Source organism: Pollicipes pollicipes, unplaced genomic scaffold (genome assembly GCF_011947565.3).
Source record: "Pollicipes pollicipes isolate AB1234 unplaced genomic scaffold, Ppol_2.1 Scaffold_4881;HRSCAF=5763_pilon_pilon_pilon, whole genome shotgun sequence".
Lineage (NCBI taxonomy): Eukaryota > Metazoa > Arthropoda > Thecostraca > Pollicipedomorpha > Pollicipedidae > Pollicipes > Pollicipes pollicipes.
Genome location: NW_023596576.1, coordinates 15,890,664 through 15,911,371, shown reverse-complemented (window position 1 = coordinate 15,911,371; position 20,708 = coordinate 15,890,664). Strand labels below are relative to the sequence as shown.

At 54.1% G+C, this 20,708-nt stretch overlaps 1 protein-coding gene across 1 annotated transcript in view; it reads left to right on the top strand.

The window, feature by feature from the left end:
* LOC119100030 (sodium channel protein 60E) overlaps window positions 1-20,708 on the top strand; it is a 55,199-nt gene that overhangs the window by 12,233 nt on the left and 22,258 nt on the right. Inside the window, exons 9-15 of the mRNA XM_037223146.1 lie at window positions 1,221-1,344; window positions 1,759-1,973; window positions 5,651-5,821; window positions 14,789-14,982; window positions 15,497-15,602; window positions 15,989-16,111; window positions 17,105-17,113. Coding sequence (XP_037079041.1) covers window positions 1,221-1,344; window positions 1,759-1,973; window positions 5,651-5,821; window positions 14,789-14,982; window positions 15,497-15,602; window positions 15,989-16,111; window positions 17,105-17,113 — 942 coding nt within the window. The remainder of the gene's footprint in view (window positions 1-1,220; window positions 1,345-1,758; window positions 1,974-5,650; window positions 5,822-14,788; window positions 14,983-15,496; window positions 15,603-15,988; window positions 16,112-17,104; window positions 17,114-20,708) is intronic.

Genomic DNA, 20,708 nt, shown 5'->3' with positions numbered 1-20,708 from the left:
CCGCTGTTTGGGAGATGCGAGGCGATGGTCCGCTTTTCGGGAGATGCCGGGTGACGGTCCGCTTTTCGAGAGATGTCGGGTGACGGTCCGCTGTTCGGGAGATGCGAGGCGATGGTCCGCTGTTCGGGAGATGCGAGGCGATGGTCCGCAGTTCGGAGATGCCGGGTGACGGTCTGCTGTTCGGGAGATGCTGGGCAACGGTCTGCCGTGTAGGGGACGCGAGGCAGCGTTATGATGGTGGGGAGATGCGGGGTGACTGTCTGCTGTTCGGGAGACATGAGACGGTGGTCGGCTGCACGGGGGACGCGAGACGGCGGTCTGCTGCTCAGTTGACTCGAGACGGGCGGTCTGCTGTTCAGAAGACGCGAGACGGCGGTCTTCTGTTCGCGGGACGCAGGGCGGCAGTCTGTAGTGCGGGGAGGCGAGCAGTCGGTGGTGCCTCCCGCGAGATGATGCATGGACGTTGGCTCTGAAGGATAGTTACGAACCCATTGGCCCCATCTGTCCGATTGGGGAGAGATGCATTGACGTCAGCCTCATTCCCGGGCGGGTGCGAAGGAGCGCTTACAACGCTCTCTTCTGACCGAGCGCGCAGACACGGGCAATTTTCTCTGCAAGGGGGCTACAGACACAGCAGTCTTTGTGTCCTAGCGTGGGCCCATGACAACAGCGGCCCCATGTGCCCGGCTGTGGATGTGGAGAAATGGCCTCATCCGCTAGAGTGGAACTCATCTCGTCGTATTCTGGGCGCTGAGTGTGTCGTCTCGGAAGGTCTTGTGTTCCTTTATTTCAGAATAGAAGGCTTAGGAACGAAGGTCACCTTACTTATGCAGTCGTTCGTGCATACTGCACATGGTGTAGTCTGACGTATTTGGTCAGGTCTAAGGAATTTTGTGCTGGGAAAGCAGTGGAGTGAACGCTGGACGAAATGCTCGAGACATGCTGTCCTTGCGACAAACTCCAGAGTAAATTTAGGTACAAAGTTGAGGCTTATGATAGCCATAAAGCAGCTATAGCTCATTCCTTCATTCATTCCTTCATTCATTCATTCATACAGTCATTCATTTTGCTAAGCCATGTTAATGACTACGCGCCGGGCCATGCGATTCGGAGACCCCTGACGTCATAGACCAGGCCGTGCGGTTTGAACACCCCTGACGTCAGGCACGTCCAGATCTGAGCGCAGTGCATGCCTTTGATGTCGGTTGCCGCGCCACCAGGACATCACGCCGCTGGCCAAGGCTCTGGACCTCGAGGTGACGCTCTCTGACAAGTGCAACGGCATCAGCCCCAAGCACCGCAGCCCGTCGCCCTCCTATATCTCGCACGTGGTCGAACTGCACGGTGAGGAAGGGGCGCACCTTCAACGCGGCGTTGTGCGTGGGTTAGCGGCCGCTCCCGACTTTCTGTGCTTGCTTGTGCCTGGTTTTGATAAAACCGTGCGGGTGGATTTGTGCTATAAAGCAACTCGTCGCTACGAGTCGGAGATTAGATCAGCACCGTCTCATTTTCGGGCTTGCTTTACACAATTAAGACATCATTGAGGCGCATACCAGATTCCCTGTCAGATTTTTAGTTCCCGAGATAAAGCCTTTCAATATAACTAATGTAATGGAAAGCACATTGGACGCAGCGCAACCTAAGGTAGCGGTCTGTGTAAAGTTGCATTTGCGCATTTGATAGATCACGGCGTCGCATTGCTTGCTCCTCTCGGTCAGATGTTGCCATGACCTCGTCTATGCTACTCTCCCTCTTCAGATGAGACACCTGACCGCAACTGCGACTGCTGCGTCTCCTGCTGTTTCTGCTACGGCCCGTGGCTGCGCTGGCAGAACCGGATGCACCAGCTGGTCACCGACCCCTGCTTCGACGTCTTCATCACGCTCTGTATCATCCTCAACACCGCCTTCCTGGCCATGGAGCACTACGGCATGTCCATCGAGATGAAGGAGACGCTGGAGATCGGAAACAGGGTATGTATGTCAAGTGCAAGACTATCAGAACTTATGCGGAAGGATTTCAATAATGCAGACTGCATTCCGCCATAATGTGGCGCGTGCATGATTAAATAGGTACGGCATGTCTGTCGGTTTATCAGTTTGGTAAACGGTAAATTAACATGGTTCTCGTGTCGCTGCTACATTTAAGAAATTGCCTTTGAAGTGTACAGAGTTTCCATATGTTCGACTTGAGGATATTCGCATATACTCAGTGCTCACAAAACAAATTTGGCAAGAATAAAACGGTTCAACATTTCACTGAACTGCATAAGGCAACCCAAATCACTGGCAGCACTCGGGCTCACGCTAGTATGTGCGTATGGCTGCGGCACTGTTCGGGTGCGGTGCGCGTGCTACCTGGGCCATCTCCGTTTGGGTAACGTCTCTCACCGAGGCGGACCGCCGTTTGCTGACTGGCGAGCCCAGCCAGTGAGAAGAAAAGCGGCGTTCGCTGGCGCACACTGATAACCTGGCTCTTCGACGAGCTCGTTGGCTGAATCTCGTCCGATTTAATCCCGCCGGGCTTCGTCCCGCATGACTCTGTCCCGTGTCACTCAGTCTCATTTATTTCGACACGCTCTTGCTCACTTCGTCTGACTCAGTTTTGTCTTACGCAGTCCGTCTCATGTGGTTCGGTCTAACTCTAGCCTGTCGCCTAACCCGGTCCTATCCGACTCTGTGTTGTCCGACTCAGGTCCATCTGATCCAGTCAAGTCCCATTCAACAGCATCAGTGCCCAGCTGGGCTTCACCTGGCTCAGGACTCATTTCCGTCAGACACAGTTCCATTTAGCTCAGCTCTGGTCGACGTCACCTGATATAGCTCGGGTCCGTCCGGCTCAGCACTGGCCTCTCTCAGTTCAAACAGACTCAGTCCCGACTAGCTCAGCCCCGTCTGTCCAGTCTGACTAACTCGGTCTGCCCAGTCTGACTAACTCAGTCCTGTCGACTCGGGCTTGTCTGATCCCCTTCCCCCCGGCTTAGTTTCGGCTGACCGGGTTACGTCAGACTTATAAGCGTGTATAACACCCTCGTCTGACGCTAGCGGTTTGACCCATCTTCTTCTGGTTCCGTCGCAATCCCGCCTAGCTCTGTTTCTCTCATGTTTATATCACCCATCGTCGTGTGCCCCAATACTGCCTCTGTCTAAACCGTCTTGTACCGGCTCCGCCCGGTCCGACCCTGCATCGTCCCACGATCTCGCTCGACTTTGTAAGGGCTTTGTCCCGTTCGACAACTCCCTGCCGCTCGGCGTCACGTAGCCCCCCTGTAATCCGGGGTGTTGGTCCGTCGCTGCGCCGACAGCTGTTGCGCCGTCGTGCGGCTGGGTCTTCCTAAACTGCAGAAACAATCGCTCGTCTTCCGTCTCGGCCTGGACGATAGAAAGACCAGACTGGAGGCCCATGCCTTCGTATCCTCTGAAGTTCAGCAGCTACTCAATGTCGGATTTGCAGTTATCAGTGCAGCGCTCCGGTACTCCGAAGGCCTGTCTGCAGTCCGTACGGTACATATCTAAAATTGATAACAGGAATGGGTTTTCTAACGTAGAAATTAGGACCATGCATTCAACGAATTTAGTGGTGGAAATCTGGATTGAGCCCTTCCTGAGCACGCCCTTATCCAAGCTAAATTCCTCTGGGTGTTGAAACGTAATCAAGGACAGCGCAGTTCATGTTAAAGTGTTCGTTTCACGACTGAAAAGTCGTGGGTATCACGATCGCCTGTGCCGCCCCTTGGGCACGCGACAAATCGGAGCTCCCCCTCCTCCCCTCAAGCGGCCGCCTCGGTGGGGCTGTGCCCCACCTGCCCCAGGTCGAGCTCGGACGAGGGCGGGAGCCTGTCCCGGTTCCGTACGTGACACCGCCGGCGCCAGCGCGAGGCCGACCCGGTTTAATTAGTGGCCGTCAGTCCTCGGTCAACCAGCGTGAAATCGCGCAAGTCTGAGTGCGGTGATATCTCGCTGCGCGCGCGAGTGACTCGTCCTGACCGTGGTCCGGCCTCCGGGATGGTCGCGCCGCTGCGGTCCCTCCTCCGGGACGGTCGCGCCGCTGCGGTCCGGCCTCTGAGACCGTCGCGCTGCTGCGGTCCGCCTCCGTGACGGTCGCGCCGCTGCGGTCCGGCCTCCGAGACCGTCGCACTGCTGCGGTCTCGCCTCCGGGGTGATCGTGCCGCTGTGACCCGGCCTGCAGGGCGGTCGCACCGCTGTGGTCCGGGCCAGCGGGGGCCGTGTTAATATTAACGCTTTAATCTCAGCCCGAGCTCCGTAAAACGGCGTCCGTGCGGGGCTAGCATGCCGCACGCCACGTTCGGACTAAAGCGATTTAAATGGCGCTTTGACTTTGGCCAGGGCTGCAGTGCGGGTTATATGGGATCCGAGGCTTTCACACTTCACCGTGGTCCCCCACTCCAAATATGTTCCTGCAAATTATGGCATAACTCATGCTGATATTAGGCTAAGCTTTGCGTAAACAATGATTAAGCGGAACTAAGCCGATCTCACATCTGTTTTGAAAGGTTAATGCAGCTCATTTCATCAAGCACAAGTATCACACTATGTTTCAATAAGAAAATTGATTGTGTGGGCTAATCAGCCAGCATATAGGAGCAATATGGTGCCGTTGCCGTAACCGACAACGAACAACCGCCGCGACATATTTGTATGTTGAACTGCCACGTCGATTCTTGACTCCTCCGCTGGACCATTACATCTACCGAAACTCTGCCCCTCCCTCCCACCCCACCCACTCCCCACCCCCATCGTCATTCCAAATCCACGATCGGCTGCCGGCGGTGCTCTCCCGGTGGCATGACGTCAGCGTTCGGCGGCGGCGCCGGCGGCGGCCCTCTTCTCTAATCCGGGGCACTCGTAAACCGGACACGTCTCTCGACTGTACGTCGGCTTTACGAGACCGACCGCAGCCGCCCAAATCGCACCGCCAGCCGGCCGGCCCACCGCCGCCACCAATCAATGCCGGCGAAACGGCACGAGAGGCGTGATAGGGACGCCACCGGCGCGGCGGCGCGCGCCGTGACCCCCGATGGAGAGGTCGGGCGCCGCCGCGGGCTGCCGGCCGCGCCGGCCGCGCTGAACCGGAGCTCCTCGAGAGCGCGGGCGGCCGCGGAAATAGACCCTCGGGCCCGTAAAACAGCAAGGCGTCTGGCGGTGGATTTAGTTATGTTACGTACGGAAGGAGGCTGAAGGGTGGGGGCAACGCAGTGAGGCTTCCCGCACGCAAGCATAAACCCGGAGACTATTTCAGCTGTCCGAAACCCGGCGTTGAAAAGTTATGAGATGGGCCTCGATACGGGATGTATGCGTTTCGGCGCGGTCGTTATCTGGTACCTGGAACAAGGTCGTAAGTGTTATTAGAGTGGGTCTACAACGTGTGATGCAAGTGTGAAGTGTGAAGGTAGTCTGGTACAATGTCTTATTGGCTCGTCATCTGCTGCTGTTGTCCACTCATGGATAATTTGTTGTCGATCTTCCGTTTGTTTCAGGTGTTCACGTCTATATTCATACGAGTGTCTACTGAAGGTGGTGGCTATCAGCAAACAGCTCTCCCGTTTGTTCCAGGCGTTTACGTCCATATTCAACTGGAGTGCCTGCTAAAGGTGGTGGCCATCAGCAACCAGTTCTTCCGTCTGTTCCAGGTGTTCACGTCTATATTCACACTGGAGTGTCTACTGAAGGTGGTGGCCATCAGCAAACAGTTCTTTCGATCCGGGTGGAACATCTTTGACCTGATAGTAGTGGTGGCTAGCCTGGTGGAGTTGTCGCTGCAGAACATCAACGGTCTCTCAGTCCTACGAGTCCTCCGACTGGTGAGTGATCGGGTGGCTTCCTTCCAGGCCCTCCCTCCCTCCCTCCCCCCCCCTTTTTGTCTCGTGACAGGAATGTGGAGAGTGCTCGATGTCATGTAGCTCCCACTGAATAGCCCTCTGTCCGACCAGTAAGCACCCTGTCAACTCGATTGATTTTGGGATTGAGTGCAGCAGCAGCTACGTCTGTTGCCCGTCGGTAATTAAGCACGCCTTTGTTGCCGTCGGTAGGTCGTTAGTCACCGGGCGCGCCCCAGCGTGCGACATTTGCCGACTACGAAGGTCATACGCGACGTCAAGTGCAAACGGAGCGTCACCCGGGCCACACTGTTATTGTGTTGTGCTCCGATCAATATCCGCTCGCTGTGCTCGGGCGTGTCAAAAGCAAATGTCAGAAAAGCAATCGTTGCGGTGCTTTCGCAGCACTGGCATGCAGAACCGTCCGATGCATAGTTGACTTTGTTGGGGGCTTCTGGGGATCACGAAATCAAAACAGTATCACTTTCTTATTATTCTTGGAAACGTTAATTTTAAAACGGCAACCAACTGAACAATGGACGCACAACAAATAATCATGAAAATGCAAGACATATGTCGCAGTAAAACTGGCAAACGATGACAGAAGAAATCAAAATGACGGCCATGCAAATACAGGTATTGAGAACTCGGAAATTTGGTTCAACCTCAATGATACGAATACCTCGGCGCGTTTTTGTGTTGATGTATTGTTTCCAGGATTGTGACTGCCGGCAAACTGTATTTGTGGTCTAAAAAACATATCGAAAGTGTTATTAGATTGCAATCTATCATACACTGGCTAATCAATCGCCCAGATTCCTGCGGCGCTATACGGGGGTGGCTTGACTTTTCTTAAGGTGGATGGGGGCATTGCACTTCTGAGCTGATGTTACAGTAGACCAGGCTTAAAAGATAAGAACGAAATTGAAGTTTAAAGATATCGCATGTTGATTATCATCAAAGTACACACTAATCCTTTAACTTAGATTAACCGCATGGAATGTTTGGTAGCTGCTGTGCTGCGGAAATATCAATATCATGAACGTCAATATTCAGCATGGATTTTGACGTTCGTGATATTGTACTGATCTACAATTTTATGTCGCTATCGGCGCGTTTGAATCAGGAAAATTTTTAAAACTTAAATCGGTCGCTTATTGCACCTCAAAATCATACACTTCCACGCAATCGATTGACCCATTTCATATGTTTTCAAATACCTCATCCTTTGCGAAAACGGACATCTATGAATATGTGCACATTCAAAATCATACACTTTTCTATGCGATTTATATACCCATTCCAAATGCTCCCTTTTAATAGTCTATCCTTTGCGGAAGCAGCCATCTTGGAGTACGTGCGCATTCACGCATCCTTTTGTTGGGTGCCTGCAGCAGCGTGAGCTGCCGAGCGGCGCCGCACCGTCTGCTTTCGCGCCACGCCCCGAGCTTGATGAAAGTGGTGCGATAAACAGTGACGTCACGCACCAGCCTGCCGACGGAGAAAAATGACGCAAGTTTTGTTTGATGGATCGTGCCTGGAAGGCAGATGTTCCGACAAACTTGGCCCACTTGGCAGAAGACCTTACCCAAGTCAGGAGATACGGCCGCGCAGCCATTCGAGCGCCCTGGGGTGGCAGCTGGATGGGCTCTTGTCTCGCTCTGCATGCGCTGAGTTGAAACGGAAAGCCGTGCGCAAACTGAAGCGGCTGTTTGTTGACTACGCTCTTGTTTACTTTTCTCGGCGAGAATTTTGGGTTGTTGCCCGTTTAACATTTTGTAATTGCATATAAAACTACCGATCCACTAGTCACATGGCGACTTCTGGCAGGGGTGTGTATGTGCGTGGACGTGGAAAATATGGAGGATGTATGGAGTTGCACCCAAGCTTACTGTTGTTGCAAGCTCAGTGATTCGATATTCATGTGCTGTAGTCATTTTTCGACGTCTATGAAGTCATTCAGCGAGAGGCTGTGCCGGCTTTTTCCGGTCGGACTTCATGGTGAATTGGATCAGGCACGCCGCCGAGTCAAGTTACAGCAACATGTTTTCCGGCTTGAGTTCATGAGTGCTTGTAAAGATATATCTCGAGCAGCATGTCCGATGTCTGTGGCTCAGCGCTTTTGGCTGTTGCCTTAAAAGCTTGCGAGAGCGGTAGTGCATTTGTTCTCCTTCAGTTGACAAGGCTCATGAGCAGTTCGTCGAACTAGGCATTCGTTGCCTGTTCTATTCGGATGTAGACCGAGCAGGGATTTCGTAGAGAAAAGGCCCGAAGTTATTATCTCACAGACGTGTGAACAATTATAGCCATATTTCATAACATTTTTCTCTGAAGTCAGTCCAGAGTTAAGTAATGCTCCTGCATCCCCTTTCGTCCTCCCTAAGTGCGCTGTGCGCTGTGGAATATCTTCAGGTTCACCAACAAGTCGACAGAGCTCACCTGCGAGGCACCCGACAGACTACATCGGTCGCAACCAACGCAAATTCATTTGGATCGCGTGTGACCTGTTCATGTCGACTGAGGTCAGCTGACCTGCTGGGAATGCTGAGGTCATTCGTGACAGGCTTAGGTCCATAGAAATCGCCCGTGACATAGCCAGATCAACTTAGGCCAGTCGTGATCTGCCGAGATCGACGTTGCCCACCGGCAGTCCTGTTCAGGTCAGGTCGGCAATTGCCCGCTCCGGCCCGCTCTGCTCTGTCAGGCGAGCCTATCGGTAGCGAGCCGCGGCGGCGCCGGGCCCCGAGGCCCCGTCCGCTTGTGGCCGCCGGGTCAGGAGGACATCTGCCTGTGACCGCCGGGTCAGGAGGACGTCCGCCTGTGACCGCCGGGTCAGGAGGGCGTCCGCCTGCGACTTACGGGTCAGGAGGACGTGCGCCTGTGACCGCCGGGTCAGGAGGGCGTCCGTCTGCGACTTCCGGGTCAGGAGGACGTCCGCCTGTGACCGCCGGGTCAGGAGGGCGTCCGCCTGTGACCGCCGGGTCAGGAGGACGTCCGCCTGTGACCGCCGGGTCAGGAGGGCGTCCGCCTGTGACCGTCGTGTCAGGCCAGGGCTCGCCTCCCAGCAGGCGGCGCTGGCTGGCGGCCGGCCGGCTTACGCCGCCCACCCACGCCCCCGGCGACGCGCCGGTGGTCCGCGGCCTCGCAACGACGTGCGTCAACGCGGCGCGGTGTCACGGCAGTGACGACGGTGACGCCCTCCGAGAGTACACCCACCACCGAGCGCCCCGCTGGGTGGCGGTGTCACTCTCGGGTAGACGCGGCTGGTCACGGGGTTCTGAGAGCTGAGTGTTATACGCATGGCAGTGGTGTAGCCTGGTAACATTTGCGTCAGGAAAGCTCTACGTGCCCTTCTGAGGGCTTGACCCTATCAGTGTACCGGTGACAAGTCAGGGCAAAACAAGTGTTATCTTCAATTCAGGGGCCTGCTTCGGAGGCATTATATCCCGTCATTAGCCTCCTTTGACGAGCTCTTTCACACGTTACCGAGAAACTAGAAGATCAAAAGGGGTTTTCCACAAAAATCTAACTTTTGTGCACGTGAAAAACTGACACGCATGATGCAAGGGTTGCGTTTTTCGGTTTGACCAATACGGCCATAACGATACGACCATAACGATCAAATTGACTTGCTATTTTACAATACTTACACTCTATAAAAAACAAATGTTTCAGTCATCATGCTCGCCCGTCTCGGTCTTAAATAAGAGTTTCACTGGCCAGCTTCGGTTACGGTCAGATAGGAAATAGAGCGTAACTGAGGCGTAAAAAAAGGAGAGGGGATCTGACAGCGCAGCGTTACGTCCAGGTGTGGTTGCTGCGAATCATGTGCAGGTCTTTGTTTGAACGTTTCAAAGCTGAAAGTAGGATCCCGTTAGCTTCCTCTCATGACGAGCCAAACGCCCGTCTGTTTTGCATTCCCTCACCCTTCTCACTCGGCTAATTAGCGGCCAGGTGGACCCTACTCTTTTTGACCTCGTCCGCAGAGTGACCAGCTCGAAACGATGGAGGCTGGGGGTCGGTGGTGAAAATGGCTAAAGCTATATAGCATAATTTATGGATTTTTCTATATATGCGCATATGTCCATGTATATACACACACACAGACACACATATATGTGTTTAGATATGCATATATATATATATATATATATATATATATATATATATATATATATATATACATATCTATCTATCTATCTATCTATCTATCTATCTATCTCTCTCTCTCTCTCTCTCTCTCTCTCTCTCTCTCTCTCTCTCTCTCTCTCTCTCTCTCTCTCTCTCCTCTCTCTCTCTCTCTCTCTCTCTCTCTCTCTCTCTCTCTCTCTCTCTCTCTCTCTCTCTCTCTCTCTCCTCTATCTCTCTCTCTCTCTCTCTCTCTCTCTCTCTCTCTCTCTCTCTCTCTCTCTCTCTCTCTCTCTCTCTCTCTCTCTCTCTCTCTCTCTCTCTCTCTCTCTCTCTCTCTCTCTCTCTCTCTCTCTCTCTCTCTCTCTCTCTCTCTCTCTCTCTCTTGTAGTCCTTTCTTTCCCGTTAGAGGTTCAACTCACCCTCCCTCGTTCTCTGCAGGATTATGCTCCTCTAGGCTTATCGATCTGCAGGTATTCAACACATTCTCTTCATACATGTTGCACAGGGGGCAGTGTTATCAGGCTTCATCACTCCATTCCAGCAGATAACAACGAAGTTTTTCTAGTAAAGCTAACTCACATTTTCTTTCGTCTCAGCTCCGGAAATAGTAGAAGTGGGCTTAAGATTTCGAAGAGGCTCCAGCAAAACCAGCGTTATGAGCGTTCACTCAAAACAATAGTTGTGACCAGAAAGATACGCATAGGAGTAACGTAGTTGAACGGAAGACCTTGAATATCGATATGTCATTCCGTCAACATAACGGAAGGCTGAATGACAAGGTCGGCAGCGGCGTGCCGCTGACTCCACGTCTGCGCATGTGCGGCATTGTGGTACTGTCACCAACCCTGGAATGTCGTTACATTTCACACCGTGACAAATGTGCATGTGCATACTATACGCAAATGAGTGCACAGGGTCATATACTGCAACCCTGTTTCTTGCCCCCCCCCCCCCCCCCCCCCCCTGATCCGGCGCGTTGGCTCCACGAGCCTTGATAGGACCAAAGACGAAGACGCTTCCTGGCTTCAGCGGTTGCCAGACTTTGGCACCCACAGGCCGTCAGACTACGGCACCCACGGCCTCTCAGATTACGGCATCACGGACTGCCAGACTACGGCACCCACGGACTGTCAGACTACGGCACCCATGGCCTGTCAGACTACGGCGCCCACGGGCTGCCAGACTACGGCATCCATGGGCTGTGATGAGACCCATGGGTGTTGAACACGCCCCAAAACTGTGAGGAGCACCCAGAACATCATCAACCTTCCCGGCACCGACACCAGAACCGCCTGCCCATCATCGCCGAAAATGGATCTGCCAGCGGGAAATGTTTACGCGGGTGCCCCCTGGCGACTCGGATGGATGATTATTGCGCCTGTCTGTTCACCGGCGGCAGGCTCCGACGTAGGAGTCGGTGTTAGTGCTAGGGGCAAGGCAGCCTGAATACCATCCGAATACCGGACATTCAACATGCACTGGCGAGGAAGCATTCAAAGCGTATGCCATTGTATGGAGTTGGAGTCAGAGTACGCACGTTACCATAATTTGACGTGTGCGGCACAGGGTCGTGGCATTACGAGATATGACGCGGGGTCGTGATATCACTTCTCTGTAGTGCCAATCTCCGTTTGGTATATAACACAGCCGCCGCCAATTCACTCGGAGTGGTCCTGGTTGCTCCGTTTGGTGGCGACAGGAGAAATATTGCAGCGATCCTCTAAATGTGTCACGGAAGCCAGCTCACTCGTGGACGCCGTATTTTGCGATGGTAGGCGCGATCATAAGGTCAGTTCGTGACCATACGAATGTGTGTCGGAGTTTTATTCACCGTCGGAGACGAGAGGCCCAGGGCAACCGACACGTGACGCTTCCGCTCCCATCCCCCATCCCCAGTGCCGCGTGCTGCGCGCTTGGAGAGCATAGCCACGGATGTTGAGCACGGTCGCATCAGCGACGATTGGTAGTATCCATAGCGCTCAAGCATCATCTTGGCAGCATTGCGTCCCGACATGTCTGGCCTCATCTGGTTTAGCCAGTTAGAGACATCTGCTGCAAATGCGCATAGGCTGTGAGGAAGGATACTCTTGTATATTCGCTTTCAACCCAAATGCCGAAAACCTTCTGAGATATTTCTTTATGTCTTTTGGGCCCGTGGAACACTGTTTTTCCTTCACGTCACCCATTGACAGGCAACTAGCGAAGTCCACTCCAGTGCACCGCGACACATAGAACCTTACGTTAAGGCACACAGAACCTGACGTTGACACTGGCATGAATCACTAACACGTTTAAGGCCGCCACACTTTCAGCTAGGAAATGTGAAACCTGCTCGATAGACCAAAAAATCAAACGTAACCAAAGGGATGCGTAATTCACAGGTACCGCTGTCATGCTGTTGACATGACAGCATTAACTCGCCATTAGCGATGCCACGTCTTGAAAACCATCATTGATGCTTCCTGGCACTAAAAGATATAGTTAAAAGCAATCAGAAATAGCTAGGGGTTCATTCAAGACACAGCAAAAAAAAAAACTGATGTACTCGAGAATAACTCCGTAGGAAACAGCAATCACGACTTTGATATAATCAACGGCCATGGCCATAGGGAACCAATGCATATGGTGTATCTGAAAGCACTTAGTTGATAAATCCGCTTAAAAAGACAAACATCACGCTTATATGTTGGCATTACAATCAGTGTCCGCTTGTTGTTCAGAGGGCGAGGCAGCCTCCTTAACGATCACGAACAGCGCGCAAGGCGCTGCAGTGCCGGAGACGTGGTCACGGACAGTACACGGGCGAGCACCGCGGTGCTGTTACGCCAGGGACATTGTACGGGAGAGCACCGCGGTGCTGTTACGTCAGGGACAATATACGGGAGAGCACCACGGTACTGTTACGCCAGGGACAATGTACGGGAGAGTGCCGCGGTACTGTTACGCCAGGGACAATGTACGGGAGAGCATCGCGGTACTGTTACGCCAGGGACAATGTACGGGAGAGCACCGCGGTGCTGTTACGGCAGTGACAATGTACGGGAGAGCACCGCGGTGCTGTTACGGCAGTGACAATGTACGGGAGAGCACCGCGGTACTGTTACACCAGGGACAATGTACGGGAGAGCATCGCGGTACTGTTACACCAGGGACAATGTACGGGAGAGCACCGCGGTACTGTTACACCAGGGACAATGTACGGGAGAGCACCGCGGTACTGTTACACCAGGGACAACGTACGGGAGAGCACCGCGGTACTGTTACACCAGGGACAATGTACGGGAGAGCACCGCGGTACTGTTACACCAGGGACAATGTACGGGAGAGCACCGCGGTACTGTTACACCAGGGACAATGTACGGGAGAGCACCGCGGTACTGTTACACCAGGGACAATGTACGGGAGAGCACCGCGGTACTGTTACACCAGGGACAATGTACGGGAGAGCACCGCGGTACTGTTACACCAGGGACAATGTACGGGAGAGCACCGCGGTACTGTTACACCAGGGACAATGTACGGGAGAGCATCGCGGTACTGTTACGCCAGGGACAATGTACGGGAGAGCACCGCGGTGCTGTTACGGCAGTGACAATGTACGGGAGAGCACCGCGGTGCTGTTACGGCAGTGACAATGTACGGGAGAGCACCGCGGTACTGTTACACCAGGGACAATGTACGGGGAGAGAGCATCGCGGTACTGTTACACCAGGGACAATGTACGGGAGAGCACCGCGGTACTGTTACACCAGGGACAATGTACGGGAGAGCACCGCCGTACTGTTACACCAGGACAATGTACGGGAGAGCACCGCGGGTACTGTTACACCAGGGACAATGTACGGGAGAGCACCGCGGGTACTGTTACACCAGGGACAATGTACGGGAGAGCACCGCGGTACTGTTACACCAGGGACAATGTACGGGAGAGCACCGCGGTACTGTTACGCCAGGGACAGTGTACGGGAGAGCACCGCGGTACTGTTACGCCAGGGACAGTGTACGGGAGAGCGCTGCCGTGCTGTTACACCAGGGACAGTGTACGGCAGAGCGCTGCCGTGCTGTTACACCAGGGACAGTGTACGGCAGAGCACTGCCGTGCTGTTACACCAGGGACAGTGTACGGCAGAGCACTGCGGTGCTGTTACACCAGGGACAGTGTACGGCAGAGCACTGCGGTGCTGTTACGTCAGGGACAGTGTACGGCAGAGCACTGCGGTGCTGTTACACCAGGGACAGTGTACGGCAGAGCACTGCGGTGCTGTTACACCAGGGACAGTGTACGGCAGAGCGCTGCCGTGCTGTCACGCCGGACACGCTTCAGTTGACCGGGACTGCAGCTGTGGGGGTGGCGGCAGGGCGTGCTCACGGGGCGGTGGCCGACGCCACTGGCCGGTCGGCCCATCCTCGGGCGCATATCCTGCAGTGTCCCTTCGCTGCCGTGCCGGCCGGTATCGCCCTCGGCGTCGGCGGCACCAGTGACGGCTGGTCGGCCGGTGTCGCCCTCGGCGTCGGCGGCACCAGTGACGGCTGGTCGGCCGGTGTCGCCCTCGGCGTCGGCGGTACCAGTGACGGCTGGTCGGCCGGTGTCGCCCTCGGCGTCGGCGGTACCAGTGACGGCTGGTCGGCCGGTGTCGCCCTCGGCGTCGGCGGCACCAGTGACGGCTGGTCGGCCGGTGTCGCCCTCGGCGTCGGCGGTACCAGTGACGGCTGGTCGGCCGGTGTCGCCCTCGGCGTCGGTGGCGTCAGTGAGGGCTGATGGTCGGCGGCGCCATTGATGTCTGGTGCAGCTGCGGGTGCTGAAGCTAAATATCATTGCAGCTGCGGGTGCTGAAGCTGGCGCAGTCCTGGACGACCATGCGGGTCCTGCTGAGCATCATCATCTCGTCCCTGGGCGCACTCGGCAACCTGACGTTCGTGCTCGTCATCGTCATTTACATCTTCGCCGTCATCGGCATGCAGCTATTCTCCACCAGCTACACAGCCAGCGTGTTCGGGCCTGACCCGGTGCCGAGGTAGGTCGCTCTTGTCACTGCCAAGGAATGCATTCGGAGGCCGGTGCCAGGCCGCATGTAAAGCTCACCGACCTCGGTCTTGGTGGTCTCGAAAAGGGCATTAGCGGCTTCGGCTGATGATGTCAAGTGTCCTGCTGCCAGGGCATATGCATCCTAATATCTCTTCTTCTGCAATATGGTCCTTTTTGTTCCATCAGTTGAACATGCGTTTATCTCAAGCGCAACCGGCCCAAACTGCGCCGCGCCAGCTATGCCAACCGTACTCCACTGCGGCAGAATGACGAATCGCCCTCATTTGCGAGCACCCAATAACGCATTGTTGCCGCTGCGTCAGCCTCTCTGTCGCCGCGCGCCGCGGGTCATGTTGCTGGGCCACTCCTGCCCCCCCCCCGCCGGGAGCTGGGGCGTGCCATGGCTAATGTGCGCCGTACCAGAGCCGCCACGTCGCCGCGCTCGTAATAGCCGTGGCAGCCGGCGACCGGCTTGACTCTCAGATAATCTGCTCTCGTTTCAGATGGAACTTTGATGACTTTTTCCACTCGTTTATGATGATATTCCGGATCCTGTGCGGCGAGTGGATTGAGCCGCTGTGGGATTGCATGAGGGCGAAGGGAGACGAGGTACGCCGTCACCGAGCGCGCCCCATAAACCATGCGTTCTGAGCGCTTCAGTTTGCAGAGTTTGCGCTACTTTGGTTGGCTAGGCTTCCGCCATGAATGCGTCACGGAAATCTTAGAGCGGACATTGATGATTTTCTGCGGGGATTTGAAAGAGACATCACGTACAGATTGCTTGGGCTTTAGTAAGTGCAGTATCACTTTTATCAAGTTAAGTCATAAGTTATGCGCATTACTTCTTTCGGACAGAATGCGTAGCACCTTAATTAATGTTATACTTTTTCGTGTAGGCAATGCACGCTGTTCCTACACCACAGTACCGCGTGCTGCAAGTTCCAATTTGATCGATGGATCGTTGCTGGCAATAACTGAAACCGCTGTGTTTTCAGTCGGAGATGTGCCTTGCAGTCTTCCTCCCGGCACTGGTAATGGGCAACTTTCTGGTCCTCAACCTGTTCCTGGCGCTGCTGCTCAACAGCTTTAACTGCGAGGAGCTGAGGAGCAGAAAAGAGGTATGCAATTGTTCCAAAGTTAGTTTGTGGCGTGCACCTTGGCGTCCTAGGTGCGTTCACAGCATTCTTAACATGCTGTTGAAACTGAGGCGTTTGAAACGCGCCAGTCGGACGGTGCTTCTGGCAGCGGTCGCTGTGGTGGCTCGTTCATCACTCCCGACATATCTCACTCCTTCACCCAGTGAACTGGTTTACATACGCTATCTGTCGGTTTTAGTGGTTGCTGAAAGCCGTTGTTCACTCAATTCTAGTCTTCTGCTTACAAGTGCGACGTTTATTCAGCGATATGACGTGACGTCATATCGTCATTCTGCATGACGTTTCGACATATGGGCACGACAAAGGTAAACCGGCTGAAAAAAAGGAGAATTGGAGACAGATACAGCGATTGCTTGCAGCTTTGAGGGGCACACTGCGTGATGCTAAATTGCCTGCAAAGGAACCCGAGTTCTCAGTCCGCAATCGCGCTTCTCTGTTATCATTGACACCATGACGTCAGCTAAGCCCATAAAACGTCAATTCCTGAGCCACAACACCGCCATAGGATGCCTAGAGCCTCACCGTTGCATCCTGACGTCCCGGGGCCCCGTGGTTTTCTTGCACTTCGTGACGATCGGTTGTCGGTTTTCATTCACGGCCTCAGAAGGAAACCCGTTCAGACCTTCTGGGACCTCTTTTCCCTACGCCGTTTCGTTGGGCCGCCGCAGGAGCGCCAGCGATCTCACCTGAACACAGTACGGGGTGACCTCACTCACTGACATGACCCCCACCTCCGGACGACCTCGACCTGTGGTGCCCGCACCGGCCCAAAGGATGACTTTGAAGGTGGTAAAGGAGGTCGTGTGGTTTTGTGATCGTCTCTTCTGTGGCCGTATCTGGCGGCGAAGTTCAGTAAACTGTCAGTAGCAGTAACAATGCAGCAAATCTACTGCTGCACTGCTGCAGTGCTCAGCAGTGTATTCACCTGTGCTCGTTTTGTATCCCGTTGTCTAGGAGGATGAGGTATGTTGAATGCGACAGTGGAGACTTCGGAATGTAGTTAGGTAGTGTCAGTGGGACTTCAGCATTCTCGGCATGCGTTTGTTTATATTGCTTCCAGAATGCACAAGATTGCGAGATCGTAGTTTTCGTTTTCAGTCGAAAGTCGACGCTGTGGAGATCAACATTCTAAGGAAACTTTTCATACCGTAGTTTGTGATGGTCTATTTGAAAGCCCATTTGATTCCATTTGATTCAATGGCCGCTTACACTTGTGCAGGCATCATGAATTGAAGCTGTAATTTTGCCAGGTTTGATTGCCTCTCAGAAAGTTGTGCCAACCAAACTGAGACATCACACATGTGGTCGAAATAGTTAGAAATACTGCTAGGTCCTTTAAACTTATGTGAAGTCATGAACACTTGTTCGCGCACAATGGGTGGTAATAGTTAGATGTGTGCTGACACCGGTCACACACTATGTATCGCGACTTTTGGAAACCATTGCATGTTCTAGTAGATTGATGTATGGCGCGTGCTTCGACGTTCCCGATCCTTATATGATTATTTTTTATAAAACTCGCTCTCCTTTTGCTTTTTTCCCTTGCAAAGATTATCCGGGAAATAAATAGTTGCGCGAACAGCACCTCTTTGGAAATTCAGTAACGGACATAATTACGTATAAACGTGCTGGTTGGCTTACATAGCCTTGGTCACGGATATAACTATGTTTTAACACACTCACTGGTCTCAGAACGTTAAAATGCTTTGCACCTGCGTTGTACATGCGAACTCTGAACTCCTACATTTGATCGGGTCAGTTCATGAGGCTTCTGAAAGACTTCATCGACAGCGATATTCCAGATGTAAGAGAGATGATCTATTGTTATCAACATCTTTGCCAGTTTCCATTGTCTGTGAAACATTATCAGATGAAAGCTAACCAGGCGATTTAAATACAGCTTTTAATTACCTTGCATACGCAGTCGTATGTGCGAAGAGTTTGGAAGAGGAGGAAACGAAAAATGTTCATTTGAACGGGCTTTGCATCTTGCGTTTTGCATTTTGCGCAGCGCTTCATCTGGTGACAGATGACTGTCGGTTCTACATGCACTTTGAATGCGGCAAATTTCTGAAAACGCGATATAAACCCAGCCCGCTTACTCTGGGTGTTGATGCTTCCATAAGCGGAAGGGATAACTGGAGAGAGGGATATATATATATATATATATATATATATATATACATATATATATATTATATATATATATACACATATTGTATATATATATATATATGTATATATATATACATCTATATAATCTGAAAATGAACTAACCGAGCCTACCCTTACCAGCCGTGGCCAGCTCTTCCTGTGCACAGATCATTCATATGCTGTAGTTGTTGAGGATCATTTTGCTGCGGTCAATACTTCGTTCTTTTATGTAAGCCTGAAAGTTGAAAAAGTCATACGTGTACTCCTGCTGCAGCTCTGCGTCTCCCCCAGGCGTCCGGAATCCGATTATTCAGTTATGCGCAGTCAGACAGCCGTGTGTCGCTCCACGACTCGTGTGCGCGTGTGCGTGTAGCGCTGGCCGTCGATTCCGGTCTTTGGTTCAGGGCAACACGAGTAAGACGACCAAACGCACGGGAGCAAGCCGTGGACAATTACAAAATGCTTCCACCGAAAAAAAATCATAAGCAATCTCAAGCTGCGCAGTCGGAATAGTAAAACACAAACTCTGGCAACTTTCCTGTCCTGCGACGAGGGTTTGACCCCTTTCCCCTGCGCCATGGACACCGCTCTTGAACTGCGCAGATTGATAAGATAAATTGCAGGCTCATCACCACCAATTTTGGAGCGTTGTGGCGTGATAGCCAGATATGGCGCCGCGTCCGTCCGCGGATTACGGGCGCGGTTTGGCCAGGCCGCCTGCCTTCCGTCTCCATCTGGCCTGCTGTGATCTACGGGCGAAGTCTGGCTGGTCCCGCCGCGCTTGCGGGGCGCGTTGCTTGCGATGCCTGGCTGTGGCGCGTGCAGCACGCCCTGTGTCCCCAGGGGGAGCACGCACTAGACGCTGTTGCCTGTATCGATTCCTCTGCTGACGCCTGCGGCGTCCGCGGCCTGCGGGGCGCATTGCTGCAGCCGGCTGGTGTGGCCCGGGCCGGCCGACACACCACCGCTCGCGGGACCCAGCGGGATCGGCCCTAGTCCCGGCGGGACCGGCCCTAGCACCGGCGGGATCGGTCCTAGTCCCGGTGGGCCCGGCCCGGGACCCGTCAGAACTGGCCCGGGACCCGGCGGGACTAGTTCGGGACCTGGCTGGACCGGACCGGAACCCGGCGGGACCAGCCCGGCGCCCGGCGGGACCAGCCCGGGACCCAGCAGGCCGGCCCGGCGACCAGAGCCAGATCCTCCGCCTCGGGCCAGGTTAAGTGCGGAAAGCCGATGGGCGGAGGCGTGGCCTCCGGCTCTGCCTCGTCACTGGGGCAGTCGGAGCTACTGGCCCTGCCCGGCCTCGCGGGCCTCCGGGGCCTCTCAAAGCCGGAGGAGCTGGCGGGCCTGCTGCGGCAGGAGGTAGCGGCGTCGGCAGCCCGGCTCGACGCGGGCTGACCCAGCTGACGTGCCCGTTCGGCCTCGGCGATCTGCTGGCGATCTGGCGCCCGCGCTCGCTCTCAAGTAGCTGTCGTCCCGGAGCGGCTCGCGCCCCCGACGCCTCTCTCGCGTCCTCGAGTGCGCTTTCGCACCGCCTCATATGCCCTCGAGAGGCTCTGGTTTTCGGCGTGGAGAGTCCGGCTCTGGGCGCGGAGGAACTAACTCGTCTGTAGAGACGATGTTGTGGAGAGCAAAGGGGGAGGTCGGAGACCAGTGTTCTGCGCTGTCTTTCCACCAGTTTGTCACTACAGGAGTGGGGTGTGTGGACTTGGTGGGCTGTTCCTTTAACAGAGAAGCCCCCATCTCTGACGTGCTTGTGAGCACGTCAGAGAATGTTTTGCTCCGAATGCTTTCCTCGCAGGTTTTATCAGGCTCACGAGCCTTGGATGCTTCCCAGGTGCTTGCGTACAATAGTCTTCTTCCTCCATCTCTATCTTACCTCTCACATTTCTTCTTTTCCCTTTTGTAGTCATGTATCAGGGATGTGCACGTTATTTGCTGCGAGTGTTGCTAATGCGTATGGATGACTTGTCTCGAAATAGTTGCCACTGCAGGCATTGTTTCCAGGCTTCAAGGATCTATTAGGATCTAAGGATCTATTGCTTCAAGGATCTGATGAAATCTGAAAAATCAAGGTTTCGAACCCGTTTTGTGGAGGGGTGAGGCTAAATACGCTGCAATATGCTATAACCAGATCTCAAGACCTACAAACTTTGGCCTCTTCGAACCACGTGTATGACTTCAGCTGCGTTTCACGGCCGTTTCCTCCAGTCATATCCCGTCTTTAAATCCCTCAAGCAGTGCCGTGTCGGCTGGTAAAATCTGCGTGGCGGCCGGGTGGCCGGCGGTGCGTTCGCGCGGCCGCAGTAGCGAAATGTCAGCAGCGTCGGCAGTGCATCACCAGTTGAGCCCCGAGCTCAACCCCACATTAACATAATTGATGGGAGGGCGGGGGAGCCGCCGG